Genomic DNA, 23,576 nt, shown 5'->3' on the forward strand with positions numbered 1-23,576 from the left:
CAAAGGACTGATTTTGCATAGCTTTTAAAATCCAGAAATTTTTAAGTGAATAAAGGTCTGTAAACTTCACCTCCCTCTAAAAGATACCCAGCTGCCCTGCTTTAATCCCTGTCATCCCCAGAAGGCTCGGCCGGCCAGTGTCAAGACACAGCGCATCAAAGACATGCAGATAAAATAGGAGGGCAGACGCATGGCTCCTGTAGGCTGTTATTTGCCAATGAGTCATGATTAATATCCAGAGCCTTCTGCTGTAGCTTCCTGGTTAGCCTGCTGTGAGTTTGCAGGGGCTGTCAACACGCAAATTTTCTGATAGAAAAGGTTCTTTGCTCTCAACTCTGCGAACGCTAGCCCTGTGGTGAGCTCACTATTGAAGCCACCAAAGCCTGTCACCAGCATGGGCTGGAGTTCCTAACAAGCAGGGGACTCTGCATGTACCAAAAGTCAAACTACCACCAGGATCCGGAAAATGGTTCAACCAACAGCATACCTGAATCATCTTTCCATTCACTCAGGAGAGGAATTAATATTCTTCACATCAAAGATTGGCACAGTAGAAGGAAATATATAGAATTTTCCCTTTCAGAGTGTCTCATAAACTCTAGCCCTCTGCCTCGGTTCTTCTGTCCCCTGCCTGAGCCAATCCAGGCCTAATGTGTATGATCTCCCACCCCGTACAGGGCACCTAGGGATACGAGCCTGAGGCCTCCAGTGCATCTCGGTTTATTGGCCTGTACTTCTTTCTTTGGCCCTCACTCCAACTTTAGCCTGAGGACTATAAAACTGCTACCCACGCCCCATCTTCCCCTTGCCTGTTCCATATACTCACACGCCCTCTGTTTATGTAGAGAGAAAGAGCACAGTAAACACTACAAGTTTCCACTAATTTCAATGATGCTAAACTAAATAAGAGTTAAAGCACAATTTTCATAGGGAAAAAAATATCTTGGTGAAATCCTTCAGATACCTTTAACTGAATCTGGCTGGACCTTCCTCTCATGCCCAGTCTAGCCGTGAGAAAATCTGGAAATCCACTACTTCTTGCTATGGTTTTAGGAAGTAAAAACCAGAAGAACATAGGTTGTATATTCAGCACCCAGAAATCCAAAATGGAAACTAAGAATCCATAATAAAGAAAAGCAGGGATAAATAAAATCTATCAACAGAGACAATTCCCAAAGCCCATGATGGCCTTTATATTTCAAATTATCCCCCACTCATTTTTAAAAAAAGAACTGTGTAGCACATATGACCAAATTGATTTACTCTCTTCTTTTCCTTTCTCTGCCTACTGTTTGGTAAAGGTTTTGGAAAGAATAGGTGTTTTTATGCTATGTGAATTACATCTCACTTTTTCAAAAAGAAGAAGAAAGAAGTGGCGAAAATATGAACAGCTGGGGATAAAAAAAAGGAGGGGGGAAGCTCAGCAGCAGCATACAAACGGTTAGCCGGAAACAAGGAGCAGCTGTCCCCTTCAGCCAGGCCACGTGGTCACCAGGTCACCTCAGACCCACCACCCACTTCATGAATTTATGGTTCCTGCTTGGCCTTTGTAAGTAGTGGAGTTTTAAACCTCAGGGGGAGATGATACAAAAGCTGAACAATCAATCTTTGACTAACTGAGTGAATTGCTTTTCTATTTCCATTATAACAAGTTACGATAAATTTAGTGGCTAAAAACAACATAAATGTACTATCTCACAATTCTGAAGGTTCGACATCTGACATGGCTCTCACCAGGCTAAAATTAAGGTGAGAGCAGAGTTCTGCTCCTTTCTGAAGGCTCTAGGGGACAATCCACTTCCTTGCCTTTCCCAGCTTCCTGAGGCTGCACACATTTCTCTGCCCTTCCTCCATCTTCAAAGCCAGCAACATAGCATCTCTCTCTGACCCTGCTTCTACCCTTACATCTCTCCCTAACTCTCCTCTTTTGCTTCCCGTCTTCCAGTTAAAAGGACCCTTATGATTACATTGGATAATCCATGCTAATCTCCCTACTAGCTGATTAGTGATTTTTCAAACTCCCCTTTGCCATGTATGGGAACATTTATAGATTCCAGGGATTGGGAATGGATGTCTTGGGCGGGGGGGGCTTTATTCTGCCTACCACAATCAATCTGTAGTTCATGAATTATATGATAGAAAATTTGAAAGCATACACCTTTTACAAACAACTGCATTTGGATTTTATAATATATAAGCTCCTTAAAAAGCAATATTGGGACTTCCCTAGTGGTCTAGTGGTTAAGACTTCACCTTCCAATGCATGGGATGCAAATTCTATCCCTGGTCGGGGAACTAAGATCCAACATGCTGCAGAGCAACTAACCCACATGCCAGAACTAGAGAGCGTACATACCATAACTGAGTCCACACTGTAACTAGAGAAGCGTGTGTGCCACAATGAAGAGCCTGCATGCTGCAGTGAAAACCCAGCAGAACCAAAATAGAAAAAAACCAAAGAAGAATTTCTTTTTTTAAAAAAAGTTATATGTAAAACAAATTATAATTTAAAGTCATTAAAAGTGCAAGTGTTAGTCGCTCAATCATGTCTGACTCTTTGTGACCCCATGGACTGTATGGACTGTAGCCCATCAGGCTCCTCTTTCCATGGAATTCTCCAGGCAAGAATATTGGAGTGGGTAGCCATTTCCTTCTCCAGGGGATCTTCCCAACCCAGGGATGGAACCCGGGTCTCCTGCATTGTAGGCAGATTCTCTACCATCTGAGCCACCAGGGAAGTCCCAAAGTCATTAGACTAACTCACTATTGAAACGAATCCTGTGGTGAATAGTTTTGTAAAGATATTAACTCCCTTTTGTCTCCTTTTAGGAATCCAGATTTTCATACATTTACTTAATGTTGGACTAAAGTTTAAGTATGGGTAAAGCATTTTAATATTTTGGGAAGTTAGGGGAAGAGAGTTGAATCAAAAACCATAGAACCATTTTCTAAGAAACTGCCCAGAATTATCACCTTCACATGGACATTTCTGAACCTGATAATTCTGATAGGAAATATAATAAAGACTTGAATCTCACTCACTCAGCTAGGGAGCACCAACAACATGCTGGTTAAGATCATAGGCTCAGGCATCTGCCTACGTAGGTTCTGATCCTACCTCTGAAAAATCAAAGCTATATGACCTTGGGTTAATCACTGAATTTCTTTGTGCCTCACTTTCCACACATGTCAACCAAGAATAATAATTCTACCTGTATCTTAGGACTGCCATGAGGATTAAAAGAGATACAGAATATGAAGCATTCAATATGGAGCCTGGCACAGATCAAGTCATCCATAAATGGATTTTCTTATCCTCACCACGTGCCAAAGCACAGGTTTAGGTGCGAGAGACATATAGGAAGTATTCTGCAACTTAGATTCATTATTTTTAGCACTTGAAAATGAAAGTGAGAACAGGACATAACCACTAAATGGAAAGCAGCAGGCAAAATATTAAATTAAGATAGAACTTGAGTCTTCCCTTGGTAGACACCCATGGTTTCTGCTTGCAGGCTATGTGGAAGATAGAATGACCTTTTATACTTAATGGAAGTGTGAATCACCCTCGGCAAACCACATGATGTGATATTGAATATCCGAAAGAACAGTTATATTTGGTATCAGAGAATAATTTGGTTTTCTGCTCAGAATCTTCAAGTAGCTTGTTAGTTTTACCTTTGGATTTTAATGGCTCTCCACCGCCTCCTGAACAAAAGCCAACTTCATGTCTGAGGCATTCATGGCACAATTTGATCCCTCTCAATGTTTCTAACTTCATCTTGCACAAACCCCATGCATAAAGTTGCTATTCTGGCCAAACTACAAAACTCTAGTTCTGACAGGACTAAGGTATGCCTTGGTATAGTAGCTAATTTGGTATGTTTTTTAAAATCTCGTTTGGAGGTTTCTGGAGGTCAAAAATACCATCTTAGATATCCATACATTTTCCCCATAGTGATCAACATAGAATGAGCAACTAATTAAATTTGTTAAAGAAAGAGAGTACCCTATTCTTCTACTCAATTTACATTCATTTCCACACAGGAACCTTTGATGCCTTTTTTGTTTCAAAGCTATTTTCTTCATTCAACTGACAGCCTCCTTTTCAAACACCCTGATTCAGAAGATAATAATTACATTTCTTTAAAAAGGTACGCTTCTAAATTTACCTAAGGTTTCAGAGTTCTTCAATTCCATACTTCTGTGAGAATTCTCTCACTAAAGAATTTTTTTTTGCTGGGGCTCCTTGCTAAAAAAATTTTAAAAAGAAATATTGTTTCCAGAGAGGCTAGTCATGGCACTATCCTTAAAATGATGAAATAATAATAATAACTACTTCCTACCTTCATGGTAACTGTGATGGTGCTATTTACATTGGCTTTATGCAACCAGCCTTGTTTGATCACACCACCCTTCTGAGAGCATAAAGATGATGAATCCTGAAACAGAGGGAAAACCATCAGTGAAACAGCAGCTGGCCCATTATCTAATCAAACAATTGGGGAGCACGAACTAGGCCCTGCCCCATTTTGCAAAGCATAAAGCTCCCTCTCCCTGCACCTCCCCACTCCCCCTTGAAGATGCCTGATTAAACCTGAAATTGTTAACAACAGGATGAAAGGCTCTGTGCTGAGAAATGGAATATTGCCTGCCATATCAGTAGACAAAGAATGTCAAAGTCAACAGCAATTGCAGCCACCAAGGATGGTGAGCTGGTGAGCCCTGAGAGAACCCAGGAAGGAAAGAATACCTGCCATCTAGCAGCCATCAGGGAGCAGCCACTCCCTGCAGGGAGCCCTGAGGAAACTCAGGATCCCGGCTCCAGATAGCAGAGGTGTTTATCAAAGGAATGATGTCAATGAGTCCCAACTCTTGCATCTTTCCATACAAAGAAGAGCGCTAAATTCCTTAACTTGGTTTTCTTTAATTAACAATCATCTTTTGATGTTCAGAATTCCTGCCCTTCATCACAAAACTTCTAAATAACCTGGTTCCTCCTCTTTGCCTCCACTGCGCAGTTCTTTCAGGGTTACTTGAGATGCTGTCTCCAGGGCCTGAAGTCTTTAAAATGTCGACTGAATAAAAACGTAACTCTCAACTTTTAGGTTGTGGATATTTTTTAAGTCCACAGTGCCATGCACACAATAGACACTCAATATTTACTGGATCATATGGGCTGTCTTGTGGGAAAGTCTTCTGCATTATGTAAATGGTCACACTTCACCTCAAAATGTCATAGACATCTGGGTCCTCTGTCCCAAAAGGGATCTATTAGGCAGGAAAGTCCAGATGAATCACCACACCACATGTCCAGTGTGGGAAAAGCAACTCCACAAGTGTGTCCCACAGGTGGGAAAATGGGTTTATACACACATCACTGCCCATTTCACTTTATTTTTCCTAAACTCCATTTGGAAATACAACAATGTTAAATTGAAAAAAAAAAAAAACACCCATTAGCTTGAAAGTTTGCCCCAGATCATTCATAAACAATTCTTTCCCTCATCTTTTCTCAGAGAAATCTCTCTCAACATAAGGGACCTTGAAGAAACCAGTGCAATTGCCCCCATCTTTACCTCATCCTTCTCACAGTCCTCATCAATCTCAAATACATGATTGGGAATCTTTTCTGGTCGCAGAGACTTGCTGAAAATACAAAAGAGTTGTCTTAGACACTGAGCAAAATAGAAAAAAAGAAACCAAATCAAGATGAGTAGACTTCTTTCTTTCACAACCAAGAAAATGCCAAGACATAAGAAGGTGGAATTCTTTTCTCCCTTTCAAACTCAGATTCTCCCCTCTGGCATTACCTTCTGTAAAAGGACTCCCACATGTGCAGCCAACAGCAAAGACGTAACTAAGCCCAAATTGCAAGGAATGCACGCCAGAGCTGTCAGTGGTGGTGGGACCTTATCTTTCCCAGGCCAAAAAGCAACCCCATGTCATTCTGGCTCTTCCATCTGTTTGCTATTTGATCCTGGAATGACCATCTTAGGACTCAGCTTTAAAGGACATTTTTAAGACTCAGTTTTCTTCTCTGGGAAAGTGCCTTGAAAGCTACCAAAGGCTACACCAAGTCTTATTCCTCCAAAACATCTCCCATGTGATATTCTGTGAGGTTAATAATCTTACGAATGAAAAGGGGAGGAAAGAGTGTTCAAGTGCCTGAGTGACTAGCCCAAGGTCACCCAGCTAGGAAGTGGTAGAAATAAGATTTGAACCCTGACAGTCTAGCTGTTGGGCCAGAGTGCTCACAGCAGCCTTTCAACTCAAATGAAAGAGATGCACTTTAAAAAAAATTATCTACTTATTTATTGGGCTGCATCAGGTCTTAGTTGTGGCACACGAGCTTAGTTGCCTCACAGCATGTGGGGTCAAAGTTCCCCAACCAGGAATCTAACCCATGTCCCCTGTATTGCAAGGCAGATTCTTAGCCACTGGATCACCTGGAAAGTTCCAAGAGATGTACTTTTGTCAAGAGATGTCTGGGGCCATCAAACTGAATCAAATGTCTTCTAGATTTTTCACTGACAGCACTAGAAAATGCTCACAACATTATCCAGAATCAAAGAAGGATGATTTTATGGTCAATATACATGCACCAAAGCCAAGAAGTGAACACGTCCATTTCGGAAAAAATTTCAATAAGCAAAAATATCCAATTACCCAAAACACACTTACCAAACATGCTGGTTGTTTGAGTTTTGCTTTATTATCTGTTATAACTGAGAAGCTTCACAAGTAGTTTGAAAAAATGTAAAATGTTTAATAACTTGCCTCTTGAAAGTTTCTCTTAAATTCCAAACTTACCATGGCAGCATTCGAAAGTCTCCAGAGAAGTCTTCATACTTGTAGTTCACCACGTGCCAATCTGTGCTGTAAGTTTTAATACACTGAAAGAAAATAGGAATCTTTAATTTGAAATGTAGGAAGGGTACATGCACACTGTTTTTATGTCTGGTAATAAGCTGACGGGGCTTCTCTGGTGGTTCAGGGGAAAAGAATCTGCCTGCAATGCAGGAAACCGGGGTTCAATCCCTGGGTCGGGAAGATCCCCTGGAGGAGGGCATGGCAACCCACTTCAGTATTCTTTCCTGGAGAATTCCACGGACAGAGGAACCTGGTGGGCTACAGTCCATGGGGTCACAAAGAATCGGACATGACTGAAGTGACGAAGCAGCAGCAGCAGCAATAAGCTGACAGACTTTTAAAAATCATCTGGGGAATGCTGGTACTGAGATCTTCCTTTGGGGATCAACTGTGTCTTCCTAAACCAGTTGGTGGTAATAAATCCCAATTCACATGTTCTCTTGGACTCTCTGGCTTCAAGTCCAAAGAGTATTCAAGTTTATTAAAAAAAAAAAAAAAAGACTAAGAATACAAGCTACTTGTGAAAGTATTTAAGCTGTATCCTCTATGTCACATCAAATAGACTTGTTATGTAGGTCAGTTAAGTTCTAGTAATTTTGTTTTCCATTTACACTAAGAGTATTTTAAATATAGTATTTATTAAATGAATGAATAATGACTTTTCTTCTGTGGCCTCTGAGCCTCTTACCTCTTTGACAAACAAGCTCTGGGCCCTCTTCTCACCATCTTCTGGTACAGTGGACTGGACTGTTCGGCGTTGACGACAGATCACAGAGATCTAGAAGACATAGAATATTCTTGCTATACGAACCAGCCTGAAAAATGCAATTTTGAAGAAGTACTAGCGGACTCACAGATATATCTTCCATTGGAAACATAAGCAGGTCTCGGAGCGGGTCACTGTAAATCTGAGTTTTTCTTTGGGCGATAACATTCTCATAGTCCAAGGGCTCAACAACTTTGGTCTTTTCCTTTATAAGAGACAAAAAGAAAGTAATACTGTCAAACACACTGAAAGTTCCTTGTCATATGTCCAAGATACATTATTTCACCAAAGGGATTACTGATAATCAGCACTTAAGGGAGACACTTTTATGAGAGAAACCATCTCTATAATTAGACACACACACCAAACACACACACACACACACACACACACACACACACACACATCTCTCTGCCAAAGGCAAGAGTTCAGGAGAGACAGCCCTGTACTCTGCTTGTCCGTATACTTCCCAACAATTTATTGAATTTAAGGCAAAACAAAAAGTGGCCTATTTAGAAGCCTGTGAGTTGATAATGAGTATGCACTATTCACTGGGTAACTGAAAGGGAGAGAGTACCAACATCCCTGTGCCCATTCGGTACCAGGCATGCTGTCCAAAGAATGCCTTAAGTTCTGCCATAGCTGGGGCAGGTATGGGTCCTGGAGATGCTTGATTCAGTGGACAGGGCATGAAATGATGAGGTTCCAGGTAGCAAAGTCAGGGGTCCCTGTGGGACTTGCAGGTGACACAGCCATTGACAGTAGAGTCCAGCCCGAGGCTAAGGTTACCAGGAGGAGGGTTAGTGACTCTGAGAAATCCAGGATGTTATTCATTTAATAAGAGTGATAACAGCATTTACTAAGCCCTTTCTAGATGCCAGGCACCATGCCAAGTGCTTTCTCTACACTTTTTCATCTAAGACTCATAATAACCCTATGAAACAGGTTGAATCTTTGTCCCCATTTTACAGATGAGGAAATCATGGACTCAAATCAGGTTAAGTAACTTGCCCACCTGGAATTAGACCTGCATCTGACTCCAAAGCTCTGTTCTTTCTACTTCATGCAGCCTTCCCTTGCCTGAGAAATACAGAAAGATACTAAAGAGCAAGGTACTGAACTTGGAATAGGATCCCATCTCCTACCTTCAACAAATCTAAAAGATGCTAACAAAAACAGTATAGAGGTGTCTCAAGAAATTAATAATAGAACTACCATATGATCCAGCAATCCCACTTCTGGATATATATCTGAAGGAAAAGAAATCATTATCTCAAAGAGATAGCTGCACTCCCAAGTTCACTGCAGCATTATTCACAATAACCAAAACACGGAAACAACCTAGGTTTCCATCAAGAGAGGAATGAATTTTTTAACAATATAACGTATATAGATAGATAGGTAGGTAGAAAGATAGACAGAAAGAAAGGTTGTCCAGTCACAGAAAAGAAGGAATTCTGCTGCTTGAATAAATCTTGAAGGCATTATGCTAAGTGAAATAAGTCAGTATTATACGGTATCATTTATATGGTAGAATCTAAAAAAAAGTAGAATGGTGGTTGCCAAGGGCAGGGGGATGAGGGAAAATGGGGGAGAAGTTAGTCAAAGGGTACAAACTTTCAGTTATAAGTTAAGTTCTGAGGATCTAATGTACAGCATGGTGACTATACTGTATTGTATACTTGAAATTTGCTGACAGTAGATCTTAAGACATTCTCACATACGAAAAAAAGGTAAGCATGTGAGGTGATAGATGTATTAATTAACTTGATTGTGGTAATCACTTCCCAATGATACATATATATTAAATCATCACATTGAAGCTTTTAAATATATACTTTTATTTTTCAATTATATCCCAATAAGTCTGCTGGAAAAAAAGATCTGAACAAAGATATACTTTATTTCAAGTCAAATTTGGAATTATCAACCCATAGGATTAAATCAAGCAGATTATCCCTATCATGTCTATAGATATGCATGCAAAATGAGTTGAAACAAAAGAAAAAAACTCTTAGTTTGTGAACGCAGAGATTTTTCTGATAGGAAAATTTTTTGACCCCCTTGTCCCACATCTACCATGTTTCATGGACCCAATGAAAGAACACTGTGAATGCAGCTTCCAGCCCTAACAATCAGTGTGTGACCCATTTCTCAGAGAAAAATGAGAATAAAGTGAATAAAGCCCCATCAAAGAAGGCGAGACTTAGTGAAAAAAATTTCAAAGTCTTGCCTTTGGTGCCAACTATCTTCCCATACAGATTACAAAAACAGTCCTCAAATTTCAATGTTTAACCTGTTGGATTAGCATCTATTAATCTCTCTGCATAGTAATTTCAGAAGTACCTACTCAAAGTAACTTTGAAAAAGAAAAAATCCTCCTTCAGCTTTCTAACGTAGTTGTCAAATTAATATGCTAAAGGATACGGCAAAATGAACCACTTATTTACATGTGCAGTATATGCACTCTAAAAATGAAACTTGCAGTTCTCTGTGTGTTTTAAAGGCCACATATTCATGTTACAGAAAACAAGGTTTCACTTTTCATAGAAAACTGATTCAACTAAGCATTCTGGGTCTTTGGTCCTATTTCTTTATCAGTGGTAGCTCGAATGCAGAAAAAGGTAGAGTAGCTATTCTGAGTCCCACAGATCTTCCCCTGAAAGAAGATCTAGGCCTGTGAATCAAGCTTCATCTTTTTAAGAGGAAAAAGAGAAGGACTAAGGGCTCCCTCCCATCAGCCAGCTGCCTCTGATCTGAATTTTTTTCTCCAGCCCTCTCCCAGGCATTAAAAGCCCAAACTGTCAGTGGAAGAGAAAGGCTACAGTAGGAGTCAGCCCCAAAGAACCGCACCCTACATTTCCCTTCCAGTAGGATTCGGTGTAATTCTGTTGGCATCAGAGACAATGAAAACCTTTGACTTTTAGAATTATCATGATTTAATAGCAGCTCTGCCTGGCGGTCTATGTATACTTTTTTAAAATTAATTTGCATTGGAGTAGAGTTGCTTTAAAATGCTGTGCTCATTTCTACTGTACAGCAAAGTGAATCAGCCATGTGTATGCAATATATCCCCTTGCCTGGTAGTCTAGAACATAAAACGCTTATCTAACTTTCCTATTTGGCTTTATCATTTGATGATCAGACTTACAAGGTTACCCTAAATAAAGCTTCTATCATACACAAAAAGGGTCTTCCTTTCAGGTTTGGGCACTGCCTTCCTGCCAGTTCGTGCACTGACTGGCCTGAAAAGGTGCTTTCTCATAATGCAAGAACACTGTGTTATAATAAACGGTACTTTATAAACATCCAAATCATAGCAAGCTCCCACTGTGTACTTCTCTAAATTCTGCAGCAGCATTAAGTAAAAGGCAAAAGCACTTATATAATCTGGAGAGAAGCAAGCATATGTTTCAGTCTTCTCTTCCTAAGTAGTGACAGGAAAACCGTCAGCCTAAATTTGGAACCTACTCAGTTTTCACCATGTAGGAGAAAAAAAAAGGTTTGCCTTTGAAAGTTCATAGTCACTGATTCCTGAGGGCGCCTGAAGTAACTTGTTGGTTATATTATTAGGGGTTTGGGTGTTGCTTCACTCCAAAATGACTTTAAAGTTTTAAGAAAACACTTTCAATATGTACTATACCTGTTTCTTAACCCAAACCCATGAAATAGACAAGGAAAATACTATTGTTTCAAAGTTACACATGAAGAAACTGGCTCAGAGGCTTAAGATCAGCTGTCTATATCCAACGGTAGAATCAGGATTCAAAACCAGGTCTTCCAACTACTGAGCCTTTTTCTGTTTTTAGTGTGCGTCCGTGCTCAGTCGCTGCAGTTGTGTCCGACTCTTTGCAACCCCATGGACTGTAGCCAGCCAGGCTCCTCTGTCCCTGGGATTCTCCAGGTAAGAAAACTAGAGTGGGTTGCCACGTGCTTCTCAAGGGGATCTTCCCGATCCAGGGATCAAACCCAGATTTCCTGCATTGAAGACGGATTCTTTACCCACTGAGCCACCTGGGAAGCCCCTCTGTTCTTAGCAGTGTCTCCCAACTCGACTTACTCATGTAAAAAGTCTTCAAAGATTTTTGCCACGACTTCTGTGCTATTATATACTTCATATTTGTCTTCAAATCTCTTTTCCATTGAAATGGATTTACTGAAACAGTAAACTTCGTATCAGTCCCCCAGAGGAAACTAAGTCAATATTTTCCTAATCCCTAGTAAAATAAAATTTTAAACGTCAATCTCTGTACCATGGTTTAGGACACAGTACACTCTTCCAGACTTAGGACACTAGGACCAAATCTAAATAGACGTCCATGTATAAACCCTCAAACTGTGAAGAAATGCACAATTCCACAAATTAAGATAACTTTCTGATTTCTAACATAGATTGAAATGACAGAGATTGAAAAAGGGAACTCATCAGTACAGATTCAGATACAATCTGCTTCTTGGTACAAAGAGAGGAAGGTACAAAGACGTATCCTCATTGGGAATCACCACCAGCATCAAACACTGAAGACTTCATGCTTTAGTGGTGGTCCCTGTATATCTACTGTACAGTGTGACTGATCATTCATCATCTTAACTTATGTATGTATCAATGTAAAACCAAGTTTGCAATCCTAAAATAATATGTAAATATGTATATGCAAGCATATATTCAACCCTCCAACCACTCATGCATTTAAAAGGGCACAGGGACTTCCCTGGTGTCCAGTGGCTAAGACACCACACTCCCAATGCAGGGGGCCCGGGTTGCATCCCTGGTCAGAGAACTGGATCCCACATGCCACAACTAAGACCTGGAGTAGCCAAATAAATAATAAGTAAGTAAAATTAAAAGTGCACATTACTAGCAAGCTGGTTTATGCTATATCATTGGAAACTGTATCATTTTAATTTAATTTTTAAAAAGTAATCATAATCATGTAATATTTCTCTGTCAACAGTGCAAAATCAGCCTGGGTTACTTCTGTTTAGATGTTACACCAAAGGTCATTCGTTCGCTGGTAAATTTTTGACTTGAGAAACTAGTTCTCCTTAAGAATGCTAAGAATGTCTCTTCTGCAAGTCTGCAGTGAACACTGCTTGACAGAATCCCTTCTGTATCACACTGGGAGAGAGAGCAGAGCAGGCAGAAGGCTTAGCAGTGGGGCATGGAGCCAATTCAAAATCTCCCCCTGCCACCTCCTTCTCCACATTAAGTTTTGGTGCCAGAAGGAGAGCGGCAACAACTGGTTTAAGAAGAATGATGGAGAGCACAAGTTAGAAGCTGATTTTCTCAGTATTGTGATCAGACTATGGTTTCAATGGCATCTGAACAGAATCATATTGAAAATAACAACCATCTTAGAAAAGAAGGAAGACTCAAACAGAGGGGTTATTCCATGCATCTTTCCTTCCCACCCGTTGCCCACTTCCCTCCCTTGGGAATGACTCCAGAGACCCCCTAAGGGATTTAGCTCCCCTTTTGTTTCAGACATTTGGAGCAGGGTTTGGAGGGCTTTCTCCACAGAGATCTCAAAATAACACTTTACGCTCAAAATGGCCCACTGGGGAAATGCTGCTTCCAGCAATGCAGAAAAGAAAGTGGGTGGGTTGGGGGACAGAGCACTCTTATCAAGTCCCTGCTAAGCTCCAGGATTTGTGCTAGCCCTGAGTGGCTCAACTGGTAAAGAATCTGCCTGCAGTGCAGGAGGACTTGGGTTCGATCCCTGGGTTGGGAAGATACCCTGGAGAAGGGAAAAACTACCCTCTCCAGTATTCTGGCCTGGAGAATTCCATGGGCTGTACAGTCTGTGGGGTTGCAAAGAGTCAGACACAACTGAGCAGCTTTCATTTTCAACTCACTTTGAGGAGCTCCTGGTCTAGAGAGGGAGGCTGATAGAGCCAAGACAGTTAACTTGATCATAGAAACTGTTACAACTTGAAGCCCCATTTGGCTTCCACACATGTGTCAGACCCTTTGATATCACATTTTCTTCCAACAAAACGACTACACAAGTGTTCTTGCACATTAACATGTGTGAGCCCATCTATTCACATGTATAGCAATCAAAAGAATTCTCCTATATGGCTATACATGGTCTCGGATCATTTCATCTTCTACTTTTGTTGATAAATTCTGTAAGGTTGGAGATTAGGTATCTGTCAAGAGTGGTGGGATGGTAAGGAGCAGCAAAATTTGAGCTGCAACTAGCAGAAATGAAAAACGTCACCACTATAGACTAGAGATTTCTAGAGGGGGACTCTACACAGCATGGCAACAAAGGAACCATGACTGTGAGGAATTTTTCATAAGGTTCATGTCAAGAGTATCTGGCTTTATTATGCCCTTGTCTTTTGTCAGTCATATGATTACATTTCACCAGCTCATTTCTTTCCCTTTTTCCAAATAGGAACTCAAGTACCAAAGAAGCTTTGAATTAATATAAACTGGATGATGATGCTAGTGGAAGGAAAGCCATCTTCTCAGTTAGTACAACCGACTTGGCAAAATAGACATGAACATATTTTAATAAAGATTATTTTTCAGGACAGATCTTGGCACAAACACCCAATTATAAATCTCATTCAAGACACTGACCTTTCTTACAGCTAACAAACAGCTAAAGGGAAAATCATACTTTTCATGAGACCATGGGTCATGCTCATTCCTAATTTCCACCTTGGCTCTCACATTCTTCCTGTGACAGTCCAACCTCCAACCTCTCTCATCCACAGCCCTTAACGTCTTTCCCAACTATTGTGGCATTTGCTCACATAGAGCTGTAATCGCACTGTGGCTACTTTGAATACTAGTCTCCTTAGCGAGATCATAAGCACCTAGAGGAGAAAACAATGTCTCGTGTATTAGCTATCCCTTACACTAAGCATTAATATACACTAAGTATTTTATATCTATTATCTCACTTAATTCCTGCAAAATCTCTGCACAGGAGGTTCTTTTGTTATGACAATTTTACAGATGAGGAAACTGAGGCTCAGGCAGGTCCAATGCCACATATTAGCAGAGCTGGGATTCAAATCTATATCTATCATGGACTCCAGAACCAGTACTCCTAACCATAATACACACAAACAAATATAAAACATTTCTCCATCCTTGATCCTACCACGGTTTAATTCCCTTGGACAGACTTGGCAATTTAGGGTTTGCTGGCACTGACTCAAACTACACTTTTTTTTTTTTTTTTACCAAATCTTGCCTTCTCATCGACCTGATGATGCTGAGCACAACTGGCTTACGGAGCTTGTAATTGGATAAGAAGTTTTACGTTTCTTAGTTGTTGCTTCCAATTTAGCATTTGCCATCAATGAGTAGGGATTAGCACCTTAGGTCTTTTACTTTGGGGCAGGAGTTGGCAGATTCAACTTCAAATGGTTCGGAATCAGATTACAAAAAAACAACAGTAAGATGTTGTCAAGGGACCGTGTCTAATTCACCTCGGTATCCTCCACAGAACCTAGAAGAGAGTCGTGAGAACCACAAAGCCAGACAATAAAACAAAGAGACTGACCTTACACGTATGCTTTCCCAGCCCAAATGGCAGCACACAAGGAGACAGGGACAGCTCATTGATCGCTAAAGCTTTCAGAATTCATTTTCAGATCTCAGTTATAATTTGATTTTTGATTCTGAGAAATCAGCAAAATGAAGTTCTAAAGGCATTTAAATCTGAGGGAAAAGAAAACTCATTTTTTTTCCTCTTTAGAGTTTTCGCCTAGGGAGGAATTCTTTTTAGATGCCAAATTACTTTTCTAAGTCTATTTGGCTATTTATACAAACTCAAGAACTATTTTTTAAAACCTACAAAGAATTTATATTATTTTTTTAAATCACAAAATAGACAAGTCTTGATATATCCTCTATGATTAATTCAAACTCGGTTAACAAGTGTTTTCATTACAGCCAACTCAAATATTATTAAAGCAATATAGATTACCTACAGATGAAACAATAAATTTTTGATGAACTCTATACCCCAAAACTTGATTTTAACCAATAATTATAAGTTTACTCAATATGCTGGCTGACAGGTAGGAAAGCTGATTTGAATCCAGTCACTCCCTTACTTTTTGTGTTCACTTTGTGCTAATTAGTATTTAAATGACTCAAAGATAGGACAAAAAGAGGTAAAAATAAAAAGAAAGGCTTGAATAAATTGAGAGAATAGTGAAGTAGCTCTTTAAAACTAGAAGAACACTTTGTATTATTTCAGTTCAGTTCAGTTCAGTCGCTCAGTCGTGTCCAACTCTTGGCGACCCCATGAATCGCAACACGCCAGGCCTCCCTGTCCATCACCAGCTCCTGGAGTTTACCCAAACCCATGCCCATCGAGTCAGTGATGCCATCCAGCCATCTCATCCTCTGTCATCCCCTTCTCCTCCTGCCCCCAATCCCTCCCAGCATCAGGGTTTTTTCCAGTGAGTCAACTTTTCACATGAGGTGGCCAAAGTACTGGAGTTTCAGCTTCAGCATCAGTCCTTCCAATGAATACCCAGGACTTATCTCCTTTAGGATGGACTGGTTGGATCTCCTTGCAGTCCAAGGGACTCTCAAGAGTCTTCTCCAACACCACAGTTCAAAAGCATCAATTCTTCGGCACTCAGTTTTCTTCACAGTTCAACTCGCACATCCACACATGACCACTGGAAAAACCATAGCCTTGACCAGACGGACCTTCGTTGGCAAAGTAATGTTTCTGCTTTTTAATATGCTGTCTAGGTTGGTCATAACTTTCCTTCCAAGGAGTAAGTGTCTTTTAATTTCATGGCTGCAGTCACCACCTGCAGTGATTTTGGAGCCCAAAAATATAAAGTCTGACACTGTTTCCACTGTCTCCCCATCTATTGCCCATGAGGTGATGGGACCAGATGCCATGATCTTAGTTTTCTGAATGTTAAGCTTTAAGCCAACTTTTTCACTCTCCTCTTTCACTTTCATCAAGAGGCTTTTTAGTTCCTCTTCACTTTCTGCCATAAGGGTGGTGTCATCTGCATGATATTTCTCCCGGCAATTTTGATTCCAGCTTGTGCTTCATCCAGCCCAGCGTTTCTCATGATGTACTCTGCATATAAGTTAAATAAGCAGGGTGACAATATACAGCCTTGACGTACTCTTTTTCTTATTTGGAACCAGTCTGTTGTTCCATGTCCAGTTCTAACTCTTGCTTCCTGACCTGCATACAGGTTTCTCAAGAGGCAGGTCAGGTGGTATTATTTAGCAAACCATTGTTGACAAAAAGAAAAATGCAACCTGGTTACACATGTAATGGCTTTCTTTCGGCTTTCTTTCTAACTAACCAAAGAATTTAACAAGTTCACATAGACATACAAAATTATTGCAGATAATTCATTCATGCAAATAAAGTAATAATTCTTGATAAAAAAATTTCATTCATGCAAGAAGAAATTAGACTATGTGCCCATCAAATAATTTAAAACCCACCTCAGATCTTGGTTCCCACTCCAGTAATGACATAGGAGAAATCTTGTTGACTTTTTCCTGAATTTGACAAACAGAACTATAAGATACCTTGCATTCTTAAGCAGAACAAAATGTAAAATGCACTGATGTTCAACAGGTATACGGATTGAGCCAGCTAGATTGCTAGATTACTTACATTCCATGAAAACAGAAAAACCCAAAGGTCCTGTTTGTGTCATTTGAACACAACAGGACAAGTCTATTTCATTTAAAAAGCTCTGTAATCTATAAATCAGCCACTCATCATTTTCCACCCTGGATCCAACCACAGGTCTACCCATTCCATTAATCTGCTTCTGACAATGAAGTAAAGAAAACTGATGGGCCCCATTTTGAAGACACACCTTTCTACAAATATTTTCCTTTTCCATAATCAGCCATATTGGATCTGTCCATTAATTGAAATTCTCTCTGCCTTATTTTTCTCTTTTTGTGGGGAGGGAAAATTGGGGAGTGGACTTCGCTGGTGGCTTAGACAGTAAAGAATCTACCTGCAATGCAGGAGACTTGGGTTTAGTCCCTGGGTTGGGAAGATTCCATGGAGAAGGAAATGGCAACCCACTCCAACATTCTTGCCTGGAGAAGAGAGGAGTCTGGGGGGCTACAGTCCATGGGTCACAAAGAGTCGGCATGATTGAGTGACTAACACTTTCACACTTTTATTCCCACACTTTCTGCCTTTTTTGAATATTTTTATTTATATCACTTCATAATACATTCTAAAGCTATGTGAAATAAATTGAGAGCTCCTTTGATTTTTCTTAAGTTTACTTCTTTAAAAAATCAGGAGGTGCCCTACTTCTTGGTATATATAATTATTTCAGTATACGGTGACCTGAGCCATGTTTATCCTATCTACCCATTTGTGATTAAAGAGACAGATCTTCTTTCAGTGGGTTCTGCCTTTTGGTGATGTGAGGCAGGAGTCTATACATCATGCTGCTTATCATGCCCCATATCTTACTGTCCTTCCTACATCCTGGGTGGACTGTTCACAGTATTCAGTCTACAGTCACTCCCATGCTGCTTGAGCAGAGCCTAATCAAGTTCAGAGCCTACTCTCAGGTTAATAAGTTTCAATGACCTCTCCAGTGCTTATCCGTTCAGAAATTCATCTCTCACTTTCCTGTCCGCATTTTCCAGCTTCATGGGGTCTCACTGGGGCGCAGCTCCTGGGAACTTGGCAACTGTCAACCCTTAGGAAAGGCTGTTAAATCAGACCGGCATCCTTCAGGTAACCACCCCTTGGCTACTCAGCGCTTTTACACATCTTCCTCTAAACAAACAAAAAAATGCCTATCTGTAATCTTTGTTTCTTTCTTCCCTCCTAACCAGTTTCACTTCCTTATACTTGAAAAAAACCCTCCACTATTTAGGAAGAGGCGTTCCCAGTAGAGAACCATGGTGCCCCTCACTAGAATAGTTAGGTGTCAGTGTGTGAGGAGCCCAGGTTTCAGCCAGAGTCCACAACTGGCCTGGTACAAAAGTGAGGCTTGCTGCCCTGTCACTCCCTGAGGGCCCTTCTGGAGCTCTTACAGAAACACAAAACATACAGCTTAGTTCTGACAGTCACTGAGCATCCACCCTGTGTCAGGCAGTGGGCTACAGAGCTGAGGAAACAAAGATGGGCAAGATGTGGGTGCTGCCCTTCAGGAACTCATAAGCTTGAGAGAGAAGACAGACCTTCTCAATAGAGAGTTAAAATATGACGGGATAAGGGGATACAGAGAATGCTGTGGGAATGCAGATTAACTCTATGGGTGAAGGAGGCTCAGAGGAGGTCACATGTGTGCTGAGCCTTGAAGGACTGAATAAAACTGCCCATGGCAGACCAACACGAGAGCAGAAGTAATAGAAAAGGATGAGAACTCATGTGTTCAAAGGGCCTAGGGACAACAGAATAAGGAGAAATGGTCGAGATGAGCTGGAAAGGCATGATTACAGAGGACCACAGATGCCAAGGCCATGAGATTGGACTGCTTCCTAGTATAGGCAATGGGGAGCCAGCAGAGGTTTCTAAGCAGGGGAATGACATGAACAGATGTTTTACTCGTATTTATGCATGGAAAGCCAGGAGGTCAGCGCTAATGGAAATTAATCCATAAAATGACAGCATAGGCTGAAAATTTGCCCCATTGTCTACATTTTCCAGGAGCAATACACAGAATTATGGAAAACTACTCATTAGAGTTGCATACAAAACTACTGAGGAATATAAAGTGAGGGTTCTGTTTCTGTGAGGAGCTTTTCTTTCACAGAGAAAGAAGTGCTTGCTTACATCTTCCTTGTGTGGCAGAGATTAATTTGCCGGAACATTTTATTTTGAAAATATCAACTGCCAATTTGCACTTCATGTGTTTCCCACACCTTTTCAATGGCTAATTTGATTCTAAATGGTTAAATTTTCAGCAAAACGTAAGGTGGATCATAGTATTTCTTTTTTTAAACCCCTTTAAGGGGTCAACACAGCCTGCAGAGTTGGTGATTTGCAAAGCAGAGAAAAATGTTGGGGTAAACAATGGGAAGGACTGAATAAAAATGTCCTACGTTTTCCTTGAGAAATACAGAATATATTAATATAATTAGCAATAAGTTTTCTTAATTAAAAAACAAAACCATAGCCTACAGAAAAAGGCTTGCTCTGGTTAGTAAGGCTTGTAAGATCTGGCCTCCACTCCCAGCCTCTGACCCTGCCCTCTAATCCACACCCCCCCCCAACCCGTGGGCAGAGCTCCTAAGGGCTGTGTTATCCACCTTTGCTGCTCCTCTACCAGTTCTGCTCCTTTTCCAGTTCTCCCCACAACCCCACCACAAGACTTCATGAAGCTGCCCATCTCTCTAGGTACAAATGGCCACTCCCTCCTACACAGTGCTACCCACCTCCTCAAACCCAGAGATAGTACCTGTACCTCCTTCCTCATCTTAGTCCCATGATGAAGTGCTATGGTGCCCATTTCCTTTTCCGCCTCTCCCCTCACTAGAATGAAAGCTCTGTGATCCGAGGGTCTTTGTCTTATTCTTGGCTCTATCCTCATCACCCTCAAATTACTATTTTAAATGACTGAACGAACAAAGTATGAAACCACTGTGATTACCTTTCTAATCTCAACATTAAGATTTTCTGGACTTCCCTGGTGGTCCATAGGATAAGAGTCCACCTGCTAATGCAGGGAACATGGGTTTGATCCCTGACCCAGGTAGATTCCACATGTGGGGCAACTAAGCCCGTGCGTGCCACAACAACTAAGCCCAGGTGCTCCACCGCAAGAGAAGCCAGCACAATGAGGAGCCTGTGCGCCACAACTAGGGAAAGTCCACACGCAGCAACAAAGACCCAGTACAATCGAAAAGAAAATAAAAAGATTTTCTGCCTCTTCCAATCTTTGAAGAGGATCAAAATCTACAAAATGCTCACTGAAATACACACATTTGAGTAGCCATCCAAAGCAGCCACACTACCGAACACTTTATTTTATTTCATTTTTTCGAACACTTTAATAATATGAATCACCACTCATTCTTTTTTGACAAAGTCACAACATCATATATGAAGTTTTCATAGAAACAGGCACACCTGCATGAAGAAATGTAAAGTGTCAGAGGGTAGAAAATCGTGTTGCTTGGGCATGTGAATTAGACTTGAGAGAAAGTTGATGACTCCAGCAAAACTCTTTTTGTGCTGGTAACAGTTGTCCCATTGCCAAACTTCCTCCTGAGCAACCTCTCTCTCTCCCCATCCCTCCCCCCTCCCTTCAGCTCACATTTTCTCGATGTGAAGGTGCCTACAGGTACATTTTCTGGCTTCCTTCCCTAAAAGTAACCCAAAGTGCAATTCATCACACATGCAAAGAAGCACTAGCAAGAAGCACTCCCAAAGCCCTTATCCAAGAACCCCCATTTTGCGATGCTCATCTGATGCAATGAAATTGTGAGACTCCAGACTCAGCACAACCCTCCCTCTACAAGCCTCTACCTATAACATGTGGCTGGACCACTGTCATAATGATCGAACCCTCTTTCCTAGAAAAGAATCTCCCCATGTTGTCCCCAGGACCATTTCCAATTAGGCTAACATCCCCCTTGCCCAGTCTCTCCATATGACATCACGTTCCTGTCCTGGTTTCATTTTCATTTCAACCTGGACCCCCTGGCCAATAGCCCCCTCATGGAACCATGTCCATGGTCACTCCCCAGCACTACATCAAACCCCTCCTTGCTTGTCTTTCCTGCCATAGGAGAAAATCCTAACTGGGTGCTCAGGGCCTTCATTTCTGGGGATAACAAATCCTTGGCTCAGCTGGGCTCTCAGTCTCCTCAAGGATTTTACTTACTGCTTGTCAGCTTCCTTCGACCTAAAGAACAGGATACTTGAGGTTCCACGAATGGAAAATCCCCTCTCTCTTACAATAGCATCCTGCTTGATTTGCATAGCTTGATCCAAGGACTGGTCTACTGAATCTGCGGTGCCCACTGGCACTGACAAAATTCATATAACCCTGTATCCTTCCATATTGATTTAGCAGTCAACTCCTTTCCAGGTGCCACTTTCTCTACTCCTAATTTGGTTCCTAATCTGGAGTCTCTAAATGATCCCTGGATGGGCTACATGGGATTTGCAAAAGTTTGAAATTATATGAAAAATGTATGAACATCTTTATAGGAAAAGGACCCAGAGCTTTCCGTACCTCTAAGGAGTGTGTGATCCAAGAAAGGCTAACATCTACTGCCTTACCAACTTCATATAAACGGGTCGCATTTTTTTTTACGTAAGATTTATTGACTTTGTGTAATTATAAAGCAATACATGGGACTTCCCTAGTGGTCAGTGGTGAAAAACACACCTGCCAATGTAGGGAACACAAGTTTAATCCCTGGTGGGAGAAGATTCCACATACCACGGGGCAACTAAGCCCATGTACCACAACTACTGAGCCTGAGCTCTAGAGCCCACAAGCTGCAACTACTGAAGCCCACACACCCTAGAGCCCATGTTCCACAATGAGAAACCAACACAATTAGAAGCCCGCACACTGCAACTAGAGAGTAGCCCCTACTCTTCTGTGACTAGAGGAAAGGGCATGCAGCAATGAAGAACCAGCACAGCCAAAAATAAATACTAATTAAAATTTTTTTAATTTTAATTAAAGCAATATATATTCATTGAAGGATCTTTAATCTAAAAATGTAAAGAAGAAAAGTTACTTAGAATTCCATCATTCAAAGAGGACCACTATGAGTGATCATTTTGATGTTCCTCCATCTCTTTTCTATTTTTCTCCTTTTAAACTGGATTCATACTATTGATTTCTGATAGTTACAGTGTTCCAAATAACATGAAAAACTTCAGAGTACAAGGAATTTGGGACTAGTGTTCAAAAATTCCTTTGATTTCCAAGTGCATTCACCAACAAAATTTCTTGAGCAGCGCTATGTGTATGACATATCACTCCCAAAGTCAAGAGGTAAATAAAGCCTTATCCAAGTTTTCACACAAGGTGTTTAAAAATTCTAGGGATTTCAACAGTCTGTGTAAAGCTCTAGCCTAAGAAAAAGAACATTTTAGTTTAAAATGACTGGATCTATGTCAACCAGAAAAAAGGGGAGACAGGTGGCAAGAAGGACTTAATTATGGACTTGGAAGAATGCAGTTAAAACCATTAGAAGTCAGGTTTTTTAAAAAATGGTTTTCCTTTACTACCAAAACAATTTTATCACCTAATGATAAAAAAACAAAGGTGATTAAGAAAAACACATGAGATGGGACTATAGTGTAAAGGCCCAGGTCATCTCACATGACTCACAAACTCATTCTGAGGAAAATTCCCTGTTTTGAGCAATGACATCAGGAAATAATTGTGTGACTTCCTATGGTGACTGTTCAAAGGACAGCACTTGTGTGCTTGTGGAATTCTGCTGTGTTTAAAGAGGATCATCAGTGTAATTACTTCACTGACACTGCTTACATATTTCACAATCAAGATCATTCTGGAAAAACAGGATTATTACTTCTTTGCTTTAAATATATATAGGCAGAGGACAAGCCAACTGAAAGATTTCTTATCTCAAGTCCACTCCCTCCAATACAATTTTGAACCCTCATTTAAGTATTATTCCATTTTTGAGCAGGAAAGCAAGTTAAGTCTCTTTGTACAATTCAAGGCTGAACCCAGTGAAATGCTCTAGAGCTTTCTCTCTGTCACCCCATCCCATGCTAAACCATTGAGCCTTTTCCTCATTCCTCTGACCATTGGAAGTCTCTCTGAGGGAGTGATCCAGGCCTGACCCCGTCAGAGTTTGCCAGAACATACTGGAATTGACTGGAGAAGGCACAGCCTCTGGTCAGGTCAAAGGCTCAGCCTTGCCTTCTTGTCAACACCACAACGTGACCGCAGCTTCTTGCAGGCTCTAAGTGAGGTAGTCATGCGGCAAGCAGACAGAGGC

General features: G+C 40.9%; 1 protein-coding gene across 3 annotated transcripts in view; it reads right to left on the reverse strand.

The window, feature by feature from the left end:
- DOCK11 (dedicator of cytokinesis 11) overlaps nt 1-23,576 on the reverse strand; it is a 203,717-nt gene that overhangs the window by 145,368 nt on the left and 34,773 nt on the right. For 2 of the 3 annotated variants that reach the window (XM_065915011.1, XM_065915009.1), the window contains exons 2-6: nt 7,728-7,844; nt 7,562-7,651; nt 6,814-6,896; nt 5,580-5,649; nt 4,347-4,442 (exon numbers count right to left, since the gene is read on the reverse strand). In XM_065915011.1, coding sequence (XP_065771083.1) covers nt 4,347-4,442; nt 5,580-5,649; nt 6,814-6,896; nt 7,562-7,651; nt 7,728-7,844 — 456 coding nt within the window. Of the gene's footprint in view, nt 1-4,346; nt 4,443-5,579; nt 5,650-6,813; nt 6,897-7,561; nt 7,652-7,727; nt 7,845-23,576 lie in introns of those variants that run through there. The other variant, XM_065915012.1, reaches the window with a different exon arrangement.

Source organism: Muntiacus reevesi, chromosome X (assembly GCF_963930625.1).
Source record: "Muntiacus reevesi chromosome X, mMunRee1.1, whole genome shotgun sequence".
NCBI lineage: Eukaryota > Metazoa > Chordata > Mammalia > Artiodactyla > Cervidae > Muntiacus > Muntiacus reevesi.